At 33.3% G+C, this 16,427-nt stretch overlaps 5 protein-coding genes across 5 annotated transcripts; 3 read left to right on the plus strand and 2 right to left on the minus strand.

Annotated features, from left to right (window-relative positions):
• Window positions 1-1,920: 1,920 nt before the first annotated feature.
• TRIADDRAFT_50537 (uncharacterized protein) lies at window positions 1,921-3,901 on the minus strand (the record flags this gene model as incomplete). The annotated part of the gene is made up of 10 exons (XM_002114424.1): window positions 1,921-2,124; window positions 2,218-2,304; window positions 2,436-2,525; window positions 2,616-2,663; window positions 2,786-2,860; window positions 2,955-3,011; window positions 3,093-3,144; window positions 3,229-3,341; window positions 3,431-3,524; window positions 3,774-3,901. The coding sequence occupies 10 exons, from the start codon at window positions 3,899-3,901 to the stop codon at window positions 1,921-1,923; spliced, it is 948 nt and encodes a 315-aa protein (XP_002114460.1).
• Window positions 3,902-5,326: 1,425 nt separating this feature from the next.
• TRIADDRAFT_58304 (uncharacterized protein) lies at window positions 5,327-6,376 on the plus strand (the record flags this gene model as incomplete). The annotated part of the gene is made up of 1 exon (XM_002114106.1): window positions 5,327-6,376. One exon carries the CDS (start codon window positions 5,327-5,329, stop codon window positions 6,374-6,376), a length of 1,050 nt encoding a protein of 349 aa, XP_002114142.1.
• A 2,316-nt stretch (window positions 6,377-8,692) lies between these two features.
• Window positions 8,693-10,655, plus strand: TRIADDRAFT_58305 (uncharacterized protein; the record flags this gene model as incomplete). Its single annotated transcript, XM_002114107.1, has 2 exons — window positions 8,693-8,782; window positions 9,546-10,655. 2 exons carry the CDS (start codon window positions 8,693-8,695, stop codon window positions 10,653-10,655), a joined length of 1,200 nt encoding a protein of 399 aa, XP_002114143.1.
• Window positions 10,656-12,064: 1,409 nt separating this feature from the next.
• On the minus strand, window positions 12,065-14,333 carry TRIADDRAFT_58306 (uncharacterized protein; the record flags this gene model as incomplete). Its single annotated transcript, XM_002114425.1, has 3 exons — window positions 12,065-13,171; window positions 13,557-13,600; window positions 14,279-14,333. 3 exons carry the CDS (start codon window positions 14,331-14,333, stop codon window positions 12,065-12,067), a joined length of 1,206 nt encoding a protein of 401 aa, XP_002114461.1.
• A 1,030-nt stretch (window positions 14,334-15,363) lies between these two features.
• TRIADDRAFT_58307 (uncharacterized protein) lies at window positions 15,364-16,357 on the plus strand (the record flags this gene model as incomplete). The annotated part of the gene is made up of 4 exons (XM_002114108.1): window positions 15,364-15,517; window positions 15,723-15,817; window positions 15,967-16,033; window positions 16,308-16,357. 4 exons carry the CDS (start codon window positions 15,364-15,366, stop codon window positions 16,355-16,357), a joined length of 366 nt encoding a protein of 121 aa, XP_002114144.1.
• Window positions 16,358-16,427: the final 70 nt, after the last annotated feature.

The following is a 16,427-nucleotide window of genomic DNA, read 5'->3' on the forward strand; positions in this document are numbered from 1 at the left end:
AAGAAATAAATGAAACTCTGAATAGATTCTGTTACTCTTTTGACTTAAGTTTGTAATCGTCGATGCAATAGATTTAATATTAGCCATGCGTAAATTTATTTTTCTCACGTTAAATATCGCGTCCAACTGCATCAGTGATCGTTCATCCTTGTCTAATGGCGCTAAAAGCTTCTTTAGTTTAGATTCCACGAGGAATCCCTATTACGATATTATCAGGTGAATAAAATTAGAATTTGCAGTTGAAAGGTTCGAAATTTTAATTGTATAAGCGTATGAAAGTGGATTTCTACAACAACATTAGACTTACAGCTTCATCGCATAATACTTCCAAAATTCTCTTGATTGTTTTAACGGATAACCTCTTAGGAGCATTGGTTTGTGTGCCCGAATGAGTGCTGTGTTTACCTTCGCTTGTGATATCTACTTCTTTGTCATCGATATTTTGTTCTGTTTGTGCTGTACTACGACCTACAATAGGGTAAAACATAATTATAAATGCTTTTTTATCTAAACTATCGTACCGTAATTACCAATTTATGAATAAATTTAATGTACCACTCTCTCTCTATATAAGTAGTTATAGGTCTATATTATTAGTGACGAAAAATTATACAGAAGATTTATAAACTACCATCGCTGTTTTCAGCAGCTATAGCCTTAGCTAGAAATTCAGCTGCAGAAACACCCTGATATTCTTCTTCTGTATCAACGGGCCCTCGTATTGCAAAATCTCTAAAATTTTATATGAATGAAAAGAATTGAATTTTCTTTAGTAAATATGAGAACACGATCGTTTATTCATATGACTGATATGAGCATTGAATCTTATTTTTATAATATAGTATGTAATTTACACTTTAGGATGCATCCACTCCGATCCAAGTTGTTGTTCAGTTATCGCATGATCAATGTCTAGGACTTGTTTGACAAGATCTTTTGCTTTCTCTTCATTCATCATCCATACTTCACGAAATTTTTTAGCATCAATTGCTTGGAAATGTCTGATATATTACAAATGTTAATATTTAATTAGTGTTGTCGATAGAAAGCTTATTTACTAGATACTCATAAATTTTTAAGACAACCAAACGGATAATTACTAGAAATCTATATTACAATTTGGTGTACGGTCATTAAAATAGTTAATAGAGGTAGTTTTGAAGATTGAGCTAGAAATAGGCTTTTAAAGTAATTAGATTTACTAGTTACTATATCTACTACGATTGGCAGTAACAAAAAGGAACAGGTATACCTAGATTTTCTTTGTAATTCCCTGAATTGTTCAGTTAATCGCTTATAATCTTCGGTCAGTTGTGCATTTTCTTCCCTAAAATGAAATAAAGGAATAATATAGCAATAAGCACACCGCAATATGAATCAATTTAAAATTGTGATGGAAATTTAAAATTATCTATTTACTATACTTCAAACTGAACGTAGTCAACTATTATTAAGTCCATTATTACCTGAAGGATTTTTCCTGTTTACTTTGCTTAATTCTTAAATTATTAAGAACATCTTGTAATCTAATTGGGGTAATAAGAATATAAGTTAAATAGAAACCGATATTTTTGCTAAATATAGCTTATAATAGATTCTTTACAGCAGTAAAGTACGCAAATTGTAATATAAACCACAAAAGTAAGCATTTTTGGCTAGATTCTCTTGTATATTAGCTATAATGATCTTGCATGATATACTGTGACATATTTCAACAATCCGCTACACCAATTGAACTCCAATAGCTATTCTAACCTGGTAATCTTTCGCTTTTGTTGAGACTTAGTGACTGTATTCTCTTCGTCCCTTTTTTTCAAGACCTATTGCGAACGAGTATAGAATAATATAGAATAATCGATTTATGAATGAAATATTTCCTAGATTTTACTTTGATGTCTATTCATCAATAATGTAAAATGTTTAAACCTGAAAGTTATATTCCAACTTTTCTTGATTTAGTTGATATGTTGCGCGCATAGCCTGAAGCTGTTGTTCTAGCACTTGAACATCTGTTTCTAACTTTATTTTGACCATATTATATTCTTCAGCATCTTCTACACGTAAGTGCTGCAATTGTTGCTCGTAGTCTTCAACACGCTTTTCTCTCGCTTTCATATATTCCACCTAGCAGATATTTAAGTTTCAAAAAATTTGTAAATGTATAAGGAGACTATGCGTATTTTAAAAATATGAGAAAGTTATACGTCTGTTAATTACTTCTTTGTCACGACGCTGAGTCATTAGCTGCTCCCAGTTCTTGGTGTGAGCATTCATTATATCTCCCCTTTCTGCTACAAATGATTTCTGTGTAAGAGTGATAAGTGAGGTTAGATTTTTTAAACTATAGTAGTCAGATCTACGGGTGTTTACCGTTGTAACTAATGGAGTTAAGTTTATACATAATAGACCACGTAATTTAAAGAAATAATTTATACCTCAATTTGTAACAACTCTTCGCCGTATGCTTTTGTAAGGTTTTTAATCTGTTCCTCCATTCTGGTAATCATTAAATCAATATCTTCGGCCTGAAAAATTGTTATTGAGTGTTTTAGATTAAGAAATGTAAATTGAATTATTAACCTAAAACATGAATGACATATTAAGTAATACGATACCTGCTTACGTAGATCTTTAATATATAGGTCATCCTTTACCTTCAGTTCCTGATACGTTTTCATCGCAAATAACAAAAGTAATCACTTTAATATCAGGCAAAATACAGTATATTGCAATTGTAGAGATAGAAATAATCCTTATACGGTATTGGGCATGTTCAAAGCTTAACCTGTTGAAATTCGCTTATCAGTTTATCTTTTTCTTCAACCATGGCATCGCAAGCTGATCTTTGTTCTTCCAACATCTTTAGATTTTAATAAAATGATAGCTTTTATTACTTCTAAGGAAAATTATGTATTAAAATGTAGAGATAAACATCATAAAAGTATGATGCTTACGATATTAAGCTCCTGAGGAATTTTTTTAGCTAAAGCTACTTCCCACATTCCATTAATCTGCCAAAGTCCAATATAAAACTCTTGTAAATTTTAATTCAACATTTATAACTAATATCATTCGTTTTATGTACTAAATACCTCTTCAAATCTTTCGGATGCTGATTTTGCTTCAGCTTCTAGCTTTTCTCTCCTGTCAAATGACAACAGTTTAATACGTAAGTATTTTCATAAACAATGTAATAAGCACTACTATACATCAAAAATATTGGTATACTTTGCTCTAATTTTATTATCTTCTTCATTAACATGAGTCATTGTTCGGGAATCGGCCGCAATTTTAACATTGGATACTAACTCGGATCCATCAGAAATAAGCTTGGCCAATCTCTATATCATAAAAATGTAATGTTTAACGTTAGGCAATTTTGCGTATAATCCAAAAGGTAAATCTCAAGTAGTTGAATCTACGGTTGTACCAGGCGACTCTGCTCAACTTGCTTTCTGCTAACTGTTTGCTCTTTACTGGAATCGAGGGACTTTTTCTTTTTGCTATCATCCTCTGCAGCTTCTCTAAATAACGAATGATTAGGTATACGTCACCATGTAATAGTGTAAAGTATTTTGGTATTTTTAGTCAACTTGCAATTTATCTATAGTGATCTCGTGCATTAAAAATTTTGTTTAGCTTAGTGCTGTCTATTGATATCTACTTGTATCATAGAGGATTATTGATTACTTATACAGGAATGATACGCTAAACTACGATGCGTCATTTATATTTTATTTTATACTAATATAACTTTACATATTATAAGTAACCTTTTGGCAGCTTCTACTCTGGCTTTAATGCGTAATCGGCGAGCGGCAATTCTTTCTTGTAAATCAGCGGAATCTACGGATGGTCCTTCGAACTCCTTCTCTTCGATAGGGCTTCTTGGAGCGTCCATCTTTCTTCTCTTTTTAGTTTATATTCTTACAGGATACCAGTTGATTGGATGATGAAACTTGATAGCACAGTAGTATACTTGTTAGATTAACCTGATCGAAATTTAAAGCAGTTTTTAAAAGTACAATCCACTTTTTACTAACAATTTTAATATAGCATAATAAGCTCTAACGACTCGTTAGTGAAGTTGTACAACAATTTGTATGCTTTAGCATAGCTCTGTATGTTGTAACTGTCTCTGCTCGATAGCGTTTGGTTGTCATGGTAATTTTGGTCAACCCGTCTGTCCGTCGCTTGGAAAGAGCTTTGCACTACTGAGAGTGTAATGTCTGCAGAAGTGGGTTAGAGTGACTGTACGTTATCAAACGATACCTAATGATATAGCTTTCAATACAGGAAGATATTTTTGATATTCAACTTATATTTTAATAATCGTCTATCCTTTTAGATCAGATTGTGGAGTCTGTAAACAGTAATGTTATTTAACATTAGTCTCCTCTTTGAACCTATATAAGCGATTCTACTCTTTCGATGAGGAGTCCATTAACGCCATACTCTTGTGACTGGATGGGTTATCATTTAAACCATCATTTTTGTCGTTTTCAGGCCATTAACAAGACTTTAGGAGCGGAATACAGTACTTTATATTAGAAAGCGGATAATCTCCAATTATAAGATATTGCAATAAAAAATAATGTTCAGTAGTGTCTAAGTACTCCAGTCTGTCCTAAAATTATCCATTATTAAAATATTGGGATATAGATGCATGGCTAACATTTCCCTAAGAGGCTGACGTCATAAAATGTAAATTTAAAGCGTCTAATACTCAGTGCTCTATCGTCCGATGTTTCGTAATATGTAAATGGTGTTGGCCATAAATGGACGATAGCCCAGAACTAATAGCAATACTTTGGCGTCAATATACGCTATACTACGATAAATAAAATCGCCATTTTTTTTGCATGCTACAATAAGAGCAGTGTCAAATAGTACGTTCATGTATTCTAATCTAGTCTAGAATAGCTAATTATGAAAATATTGGAAAAAATATGTAAACATCAACATTTCGCTCCAATTTGCTATCATGAAAGCAAGAATGCCTCATACTCAGCGGTATATCGCTAGGTGTCATTTGGTAATAGACACTTATTTTGACTGGAATGTAAAGCATAATTGCAAAATGATAGGTAATCAGGCGGACAGACGCTCGTACTATCTTGTCGACGTGGACAATCTAAAGGGTCTCTATTCTCCACCATAGGGTGCTACTCAAGCTGTCGGAGCTTTTCGATTTTGAATCAGAAAGCTCGAACTCGATGTTTATTTATCATTAAATTAACAGTAATATATTCCGTAATTATCGTATAAGACTATTATTTATTGTTCATTGAAATATTAAATATTATCTTGGAAAGATTTAGTGGATATGGCTGAAGTTGCGTACGTATTGAGCCGTATGATGATGCCGGATGATGCCAACGGTCTAGGAAATGTACATGGTGGAGAGGTACTAAAGTTAATGGAAGAAGCAGGCCATATAGTAGCAACAAGGCACTGTAATGCTGGTAATTATAACAATTCTTGCTCACCAAGAGTAGCTGTACTAGCCCGAGTTGAACAGATGGATTTTTTGAAGCCAATGTTCATTAGTGAAGTTGCTCATGTAACTGCAGAAATTACCTATGTTTCACAGCAATCGATCGAGGTCAAGATTAATGTTTATGCAGAGAATATTTTAAAAAATGACCAGCGATTTACAAATCGGGGAATTTTATGGTATGTAGCGGTGAAAGCTGTCGCTTCTACTGAATATGCGGTTAGTACCGTTCCACCCCTTACTTATAAGGATCCTCAAGACGAAGAAGACGGTCGAAAGAGGTTTGAGTTTCAGAAAAGAGATCGTCAAGCTAGTAAGGAACTATATAAGTTGTACGAATCAGGTCAGCCTTTGGTCAATGATTGGAATGGTAGTGGAATAGTAGCTGATAGTACTGAAAAATATACTGTCAAGAGATCTCAATCTACTTTGATACACTCTATACTTCCATCTGATTGTTACTCGTCCAAGTTTTCCACTGGAGGTTCGGTTATGAAGCTTATGGACACTGCTGGTGCTCTATCGGCCATTCGTCATAGTAAGACGCCATGTGTAACAGCATCTATTGATGCTATCAATTTTCATCACCCTATGAGGCAATCTAACGTGATAACTATTTCTGGAAGAGTTACTTTCACATCGGCTAAGTCGATGGAAGTTGAGGTGATTGTTATCACGGAAGATTTAAGTACTGGTAAAAAGCACTTTTCGTGCAGTGCATTCTTTAACTTTGTATCGGTTGATAGCAGTGGTCGAGTACTCCCTGTTCCACCACTTGTTTTAAAAACTGATTCGGAAAAGAAACGCTTTGAAAGCGGAAAACAGCGGTACTCAGCTAGGAAGCAACGTCGGTTATCGAGAGAGACGACCAAAAACTAGATAATTAACTGTCTATTCCTATATTACGAATAAGTTTGTTTAGAGTTGTAAATTGCAACATATACAGTAATACAGAGTGCCTATACGAACAATGTCGAATAATTTATATACGTCGTATGATTGTGAGATTATACAATATCATGATATATATGTGTAGGTACAGTATAGTGTATTATCATGGACAATTATTTACAGCAATGTAAAACTTAATATATCAAGAGAGTTGCTTAACATCACAACGCTATACGATATGCAGTACAATATATTTAAGGTCAGCTTACACTTGCTTATGTTTTCTCGTAGTTGCATGTTTATACCGGCACACTATGTTATATAATATGCAAAGTAAGAATGAGGTGATATGATTTGGTATTTTGATCAAGATCCTAGCATGCAGTATGTTATATATCAGATTAATAAATTATATACCAAGATAAATTATAAGTTGGTTCATTTGGTGTTTCTTTATGTAATATTGCTCAAGCAGAGCTTCATCTTTAGGTATGTGTAATAGAATGGTTAATTATCACTATGAAGGGTGCCATGGAGAATAAATTTATTTTTGTCTAGTATGAGATCCATTCAGGCTTCAAGTATATGTTACATGCTTTAATGGACTACAACTTGATAGGATATTTATTGTAAACCTTTCTATTATGGAGAAATTTTATATCATCAGCTTATACAATATCAGAGCTATTCTTAACTCATTATTTAGATGCCAGATTTGTAATTCTATAGGGATGTTTATTAAAGATGCAGTTGCATTTTAATGGCGTGATCTAAAATGTCTGTCTTACGATATATAATAAACACGCAGGTGAAGCAATTTCAGTTGGATAACAAAAAAAATACTTTATTTACAAGAGAGCAAATTTATAGGATTACACACAAGTATTGTACTGACGTAAATAATATAGGAATTATAAGTACAAATTATAAGCATGATCATTTAAATTAGAGGGCTGAAAGTTATACAGTAAACTTTTGCTAAAAGGAATATCAGAGACAGTTAATTTATAAAGGTATCGATATGTAAATTTTTCATTAGTTTATAGTGAATTGCATATTTTGGGGTGATAGTCATAGTTATGCAAAGTTGAGACCCTCTATCCGTTTTATTTATCGCAGTTAATCGTGTAATCTACCTTATACTATAATTAGATTGTTTCATTATAAATAATAAAACATTGTTACTATTATTATTATCGGAATTTATTTAAAAATTGCTAGTTATGAGTCGGCATATTTTTATGAGTCTGTATACAAATTTCTGTAGACATACTTTACATACATGGAGAATGGATACCAGCTGATTTTGAATTATGCCAAAAATGTATAGTTTAAGAATGCTAGAACAGATCATATACATATATATATAACATATCGAGGTTTTTATTAATAGTCATGCAAAGTCGCTCTATCCGTTTTATTTATCGTAGTTAATCGTGTAATTCTACCTTATACTGTCATTAGATTATTTCATTATAAATAATAAAACATTGTTATTATTATTATTATCGGAATTTATTTAAAGATTGCTAGTTATGAGTCAGCATATTTTTATGAGTCTGCATACAAATTTCTGTAGACATATACTTTACATACATGGAGAATGGATACCACTTGATTTTAAACTATGCCAAGAAAGTATAGTTTAAGAATGCTAGAACAGATCATATACATATATATAACATATCGAGATTTTTATTAATAGTTATGCAAAGTTGAGACCCTCTTTCCGTTTTATTTATCCTAGCTAATCGTGTAATTCTACCTTATACAGTCATTATATTATTTCATTATAAATAATAAAACATTATTATTATTATTATTGTTATTATCGGAATTTATTTAAAAATTGCTAGTTAGAAGTCTGTATACTAATTTCTTTAGACATATACTTTAAATACATGGAGAATGGGTATCAGTTGATTTTGAGCTGTGCCAAGAAAGTATAGTTTAAGAACGCTAGAACAGATCATATATAACCTATACCGGATAGAGGTTTTTATTATTACCTGAAGGGTTAATATACTGCACGTATATGTGGTACAACCGCAATCTAACACAGTAAACTAACACCGTACGTCCAAGCTGCGGGAGTCTGTCTACGCAGGCAGTACCCACATATCCACTATGTAGTATATCGTAAAGTAGACTATCAAGTGTCGTTACGGACTACAGAGGTTAATGGGTGTCCAGTAGACAACTACAGAGCTGCGCTTGCATTCGCTTGCCCACTAGCAACGCGAATTAATCAAGTTAAAGTATTTTATCATCGATGTTATTTTGGATTGGTATTGAAGGAAGAGGATGATGATTAGGAATATTTGTAAGTGGATCCACAGTAAACCGCCATTACTCAATGCATCGTTCATTTCTTTAAACGGAAGAAAACGATACGTAAGTACTGTACATATTGAAATATCTTTAGCTCCTGAAGATATACCAGTTGTGGCTGTTTCCATCTATTTATTTACTGTTCGTTACTGCCAATGTCTACATGCCGATCTACCGAATTCTCAGATAGTAAGCTAAAAGCCTCCTTTACTAGCGAGAGATTATTGAACATATTTTACTATAGAAATGAGACTATTTTAGGCCTAGGCTTCTTCGAGATAAACTGATCAGTCAGGATCTATAAATTATCCTCTATTACGACATTAGAGATGGTACATGATACAAATTTGCAGTAGAGACGTACATTGGGATGTTGGCCTGCATGCATTTTATGTGCTTGTTGATCGGATAGGGGTAATATGTACGAAATTTGTTCGATCGGATAACAATTATACCCTTGCCAAGATAACGTAGCTTCCGTTAAAGCTTGAGGTCATGTCAAGAAGTGATTAGATAATGGGATAGACAGCCTTTCCGCTAGCTAGCAATTTCTATGATAAAGATACATCGCCTAATACACATTATTCGTAGGCAAGTGAACCGACTTAATGTACTCGTATTGTCGGTTATATACTATGCATCTTCAAAGGTAATGTTCGTTGAACTAAGGACAATAAGGTAATGGATACAGTATAGACTAGTGTGTTGTATGTAGGGTGATAAAAGATGTACTACTAAATCAAATGAAACCATAACAATTATAATTATAGTGTTCGATTGATACTAACGCTTTTCCCATCATATCGACACAATCTACTTGTGATAGAACGATTCTAAATGGCTACACACAACGGTTGGCTTGCTACGTAGGGTTAACGAGACCAATAGAGAACCTGCAGAACCTGTCACTTTAGCTCGTAGGCTTGTTCCTGATGATGCTAATGTAGTTGGCAATATTCATGGTGGTCATATTTTACAACTGATGGAAGAAGCTGGACATATCGCTGCAACCAAACACTGTAATAGCGATAAAAAGATGACTGAAACAGATAATACAACTATTTCCAACACTGCTTATATGACACGTCTCGAGCATATGGATTTTCTGCAGCCAATGTTTGTGAACGAGATAGCTCAAGCAAAAGCTGAAGTAGTATTTGTATCGGAGCACTCCTTAGCAGTAGAGGTTAAAGTTACAGCAGAGAATATATACAAGGGAACCCGACGATTAACAAATCGGGGCATTCTGTGGTATGTACACTTCAACGTTGACAAAACTAGCCAAAATTTAGATATCGCCAAAGTTCCTCCACTATCATACAATATTCAAAAGCAGCAAGAATATCGACAATTATATGAAAGTCGAAAGAGGGATAACAAGCTGGGTAAAGATTTTCGTAATACCATAAATGAAAGTGATATTACTTCGGAGAATATTCATCGAAATGAAGCTATCAATCAAATAGAAGGTACTATCGTAGCATCTGAATCTGTTTTAGCACACTTAATTATGCCTTCTGATTGCTATGAAATAAAGTTTGCAACTGGTGGTTGCTTAATGAAACTTATGGATACGGCTGCTGCTATGGTTGGTATCAGACACTGTAAGTCAGCTGCTGTCACCGCTTCCATAAACGATATTGATTTCTATAGGCCGGTTAAGTTGAGTAGTCTCATTACCATCGTTGGAAGATTAACTTTTACCTCTGGGAAATCGATGGAAACTAACGTTCGAGTGTTTGCCAAGAACATTCGTACCGGCAGCCAATACATCGCTAGTAGTTCTTTCTTTAATATGGTAGCAATGGATAGTAATTGTATGCCCCTTAAAGTTCCGCCATTAGTATTAACTACTGATGATGAAAAGCGACAATTTGAAGAAGGTAGAGTTCGTTACGAAAATAGAAAAAAAAGTAGAGTGAATAAAATGGATTAGACCATTTGCGTCACCTACCGTCTATCGTATTGATTGATTGATATAGTCGTGTACTATATGTTGTGGACCAAAAACTTATCATTTGTAAGCTGTTATGCGTATATGTTAACTATCTGTGTAAAGGCATATTTCATGTTGATGCTACAATTATCAATTAATTAATTATAATAAAGGCATATTTGGGTACTGGTACTCGTCGCAGTATCGAGTTGTAGTACGATTTTTGCCTTAGCTTAATGACTTCGGTATATCATAGTTTTATATAAAGAAAGACTTTCTATTTGATTTAATTTTTGTTATGTAATTCTTTAATGGATTTCTGTACAACTTTGGAGATGATTAAATGATGAATTTGACATTGCGGTCATGATATAAATACAATTATTTATTGAATTAAATACAGTTTTAATATTGGCGATAGTAAATAAAAATTGTTATTATTAATTACAGTGAATAGTATGCTATATGGTACCATAAACTGTACATATTAATGATCAAGTTCTCTTGTATCTCCAATAATTATGATATGATTAACACACCCAAATGATATATTATTCAGGATGTGCGCAATATTAACTGTATAGTTTTACTATACAATATAAAACTATCAGTACAATATCGGATTCGCTATGAAAGTTATTGCAACATAGTATCCGACATGAAAAAGAAAGTGAATTTCAATTTGTAAATTTTTGAAGTTGACTAGTGTACGTACATTAACTCTTTATAAAGTAGATTTGGTACGTTAATTATACCATATATAATACGTAAACGGGTACAATTTTGTACTATATCACTTATCTGCTTACGATATCGAATATGTGCACATAATATATGCATGTCTATTCGTCTATAAAAGTAATCCAAGAACATCGCTACGCCAGAAAGGAGACATTTCCATTTAGATTGTAATTGAAAATTTCCAAGGATCCAAATTTATAAATTAATTATTTATAGCAGATCTTAGCACGTATGAGTAAATACGGTAGATTTAGATGTAAAATTTATAACCTATCATGGCAAAAATGTAATCTATAAGGCCTATTACAGTAATTTAAGTTTTGTAAGATTGTAGAACTTTGTAAGTCCGAATAGTAGAGATTATATACCGCAACTCCGATGAGACTTTCTAATATAACATACTAGGAAAATTTTCCAAATACAACTGTGGTACAATATATTAGTTTGATGTAAGTTGATGTACAGAGGTGACATAACTGGACTAGCTTTTAGCAGGCGATCGTGAATATTCCAGTGTGGTTGAACGATATTGTATCGAGTAGTTAGCCAGGTATGAAGAACTTTACTTGACATTAGCATTATGCAGACAACATTGGAATGGCCAGATTCTTACTAGAAGTGACCGTGATACGTTGGCAACAGATTTTCTTCAACTGGGCAAAGCTATTTTATTTCTTTTTAAACATTTTTTTCCTATTTTCATAGCGTATTCTGCCTTCTTCGAATAATCGCTTTTCGTAATCACTAGTTAGTATTAATGATGGAACTTTATCATTCTTTTGTAATACCACAAAATTATAAAAGGCGCTACTAGCTACATATCGATTACTGTTATTAGCCCAGATATCTTCTGCGATAACTTGAACCTGAACTTCCATCGATTTTGTGGAAGTAAAGGTCAGCCTTCCTATAGCAGTTATAAGATTGCCCATTTTTACTGGCTTCAGAAAATCGATATCATTAATGGAAGCCGTTGCAATAGTACCTTTGGTATGCCTAATACATACTATAGCTGCTACGTTATCCATAAGTTTCATAAGGCAACCGCCAGTTACGCGCTGAATTTGATAACAGTCAGCAGGCATAACCATATGAACTAGAACAGATTCTGAGGCTGCTACGGTAGCTTGTGTTTCCTTAGTAGCACCAGTTTGATCGATATTGCTTACTGAAGCTATGTTATCTTTAATGGTAATATCATCAAAACCTTGAACTAATCGTCTGTTTTCTTTTTGTTGATTATATAGTTGAAGACACTTTTGGTACTTGTCAACATCGTAATGTAATAAAGGTGGAACTTTGGCGAGGCTTACTTGCTGACTTACTGGATCCTTGTTGAAGTTTACGTACCAAAATATTCCTCGATTCGTTAATCGTCGCGTTCCTCTGCTTGGGTCTTCTGCTGTTACTTCAATTTCTACAGCTAATGAGTGTTGCGATACAAATACTACTTCGGCTCTTGCTTGTGCTACCTCATTAACAAAGATTGGCTGTAAAAAGTTCATATGATCCAATCGAGCCATATAAGCAGCATTATAGATATTCTGATCGGTTTGAGTTACTCTATTATTATTGTTACTACTATAGCAATGTCTAGTTGCAGCAATATGTCCAGCTTGTTCTGCAAGTTGTAAAGTCTGACCCCCGTGGATAATACCTAATGGATTAGTATCAGCAGGAAGAATTTTGCGAGCTAAAATAATTGAATCCGATTTATGATCATTTTGATTATAAGTTGATCTATTAGGGGAAGTAGATACCCATCTGACCGTATTCTATCAGAAGCGAAGAGAAGGTAAAACGCAATTAGCTTAATCTGTCACTAACAAGTTAGCAATTACACGTATAATTATTGGGGATTGCAAATGTCAAAAATTTTTGACCTGTACATCTATCAAATAGTCCACAACTGAGATTACTGCGAGCAAATGTTCATTAGAATTAATGTTTCGAATTATAAAAATGTATTACTACAACTTGTAGAGTTAGATTAGACATCCTCTCAAGTCGCAATAAAAAGATAGCATTTTCATATACGCGTATATTTACATAATAATATTTGATGTTTAAAGCTGCTATATACTAATACGCATTGATTGGCATTGATTTCGAGTCATATTTACCGAAACTTTTATCTTGTTTGGATTATCCAGGTGTAACTTGATGAATGCCCATCTGGTTGTTATCCATAATCTGCTCAATCTCTGTAAGCCAATATTATTGATCATGATCAATGTTCGAGTCTTGTCAATATACAATATTATTTTTAAAATATGAACATGGCTTTCAGTCTGCAAGTTTATGAAACAGCAGGATAAATTTTGCTGAATAGAAATGTAGATAGTAATGCAGTATCTAATGAACTATAAATTATCATTAATCATCGGACTCGCAGGATGTAATAATTTAAGGTATGAAGTGATTGTGATCGATGCGTCGTTCAATTATAATTAATTATTAACGCAGGATGGATGGAATTGTAAGTATATCCAATGGAAGAGCCACCATATAATCAATAAGAACTGGTTATTAGCATGGTGATCCAAACATAATAATTTAATTTCCTCTTAATATGATTTCATATCGCCATCAACATCTGCAATATAAAAAGATCTCAGGGATTGTCCTCTTCAGTCTTGACAGCCAAGGTCCCCACCTACTCCCATTGATGGTCCACATCCGTCCTGCCGGTACCGGTGTGTACATCACGTATACTATCTATACTACACTGTATGACTCAGGGGGCTGTGTAGTATTATACAGTATAGACTCATGAAATTTTCCAAATCAGATTCCAACGTGGACAGTACTCTACACTCTACAGTACAGTGCTTATCCATCTATTACTGTACTGTACACTGTGCAAAATGAATTGTCATTACCTGAGCGCTTCTTCTCCAACCAATGCAAGTATAACTTGATTAAGATGAATGGCATGGTGTGACAGCTTATTTGAGCATAGTAAATCTCTTATATAGAACGGCTAGAGGTGGTCAGGCTGCATCTGATTTGGAGCTAATGGATGGAGAAGCTCTTGATTTTGAGGTAGTGTAATCCGGTCACGGTAATTTGGTAGTAAGTAATCTATGTCTACAAGATGTGATATAAATTTAACTTCTGCAGATTGAAATTGTTGTCACTGTATTAAGATTGGATTTTCTCTTCATTTGTAACAGTTATGGAATGAATGAGCATTTCAACGAGTCAAATCGATTGATTTACTGTTTGCCTTGTTATTTAAGTAAGAAGCTTGTAAGATTGATTTGCTTGAGGCTTCTGATACTATGGCTGAATGCGAGAAAATCAAGCTCTACTTACTCGACGATGATGCCTTTGTATGGACTGCGGACGGTAACAACCACTTACATTTGATATGTAGTGCTGCATTATCAAATAATGCATTGTAATTTGCAATAGATGTACGCCTATCAAATCGGTTCTATTTATGAGTATACTTCAGCTTTACCTAAATCTCTTAGCTCTCATCAGAAAATAGTATAATTAGTCAGGGCTTAGTCAGTTAATTCTGAATTAAATTGTCTATGAAGACCAGTGAGCAGTAATCATTCATCGTTTAAAACTATGGCGTAACTCTTTTATTATACGTATACAATTACAAGATAATGTTATACAGTCTAAATACAGTACATGACTAGTCTTGTATGCTTTGTTACTTAATGCAATTAATGCAAGACGTTTAAAAAAGTAGATTGGAAGCTATTGCGTCAGAACTACAGGATAAGTTGGCAATTACAAGATAATGTCATACAGTCTAAGTACAGTACATCGACTAGTCTTGTATGCTTTATTACTTAATGCAATTAATGCAAGACGTTTAAAAAGTAGATTGGAAGCTGTTATATCCAAATTATAGGATAGTTGGCAATTACAAGATAATGTCATACAATCTAAGTACAGTACATCAACTAATCTTGTATGCTCTATTACTTAATGTAATTAATGCAAGATGTTTAAAAAAGTAGATTGGAAGCTGTTGCGTCGGAACTACAGGATAGTTGGTCATTTAACTGGTAGTTTACCTCGACAACCAAAGCAAAATACTTACCAAGGCTTACCACTTAAATTACTACGAGAGGAAGCTACGTTACTTCTCGAAAAAGGTTCTTAACAATTCAATATAGCTATGGTATCTGAACACGTTGACAATTTTATATTATAATACGACTATTTATTGAATGTATGATGTAACGGCAACTGTCTTAGACGTCTACATGTGCAGTTATATCAACAGATAAGCCTTTTCACTATGGTAAAAGTGTCTTAAAATTTGTAGTACGCTTATTATTTACCTAATTTTAATCGTAGGTATTGCTGAATTGGTTACATGTAATATACCGGAAATAAATCAAAGTCAAATCGAGTTATACAATCACAATCGTGAGAGTAATATTATGGAGCAGGTTTGTCGCTTCATTAATTATTTCTGTCTTATTTTGGTAATATTTCCAAAATAACTATAGTGACATACTTATGTTAATTAAATGCGAATACTACATGAAATTATACACATACTTTTGCTAATTATTATCGACTTTGTTATCCTATATAGGCCAAGATAATTGCTAAGGAGAAGAACGAACGGGATCTATTTTATCGAGAGCAAAATCATCTACCCTGTATGTACAATAAATGATCATAGATAAGTGTAGTATGTAAGCTACCGATAATGGTCTTTATACTACTGTAGGAACTTGTTGATAACACTACGCTATTCTTAGCACTCGGTATTTTGAAATTGATGTGGTGTTAATTTGCTATACGATAATTCTGAGATTTGAATAATATTGTACTATAATTTATTAAATCAAAGATACCAAGCTTCCTATGCACTTAACTACTTAGTAGTCAACACTATTTTGTTTAAAAGTTTCATCTGCTTATTCGCATTAGGTGATGTCAATAAGGAAGCTAATAAAGATATTTCTGATGACGAAGTATGAAATTAAATTATCAAATGTCCTTTATACGTATACTTGTAATTATAATTGATCTAATATATATTAATCATTG

Source organism: Trichoplax adhaerens, genomic scaffold, assembly GCF_000150275.1.
Source record: "Trichoplax adhaerens TRIADscaffold_7 genomic scaffold, whole genome shotgun sequence".
Lineage (NCBI taxonomy): Eukaryota > Metazoa > Placozoa > Uniplacotomia > Trichoplacea > Trichoplacidae > Trichoplax > Trichoplax adhaerens.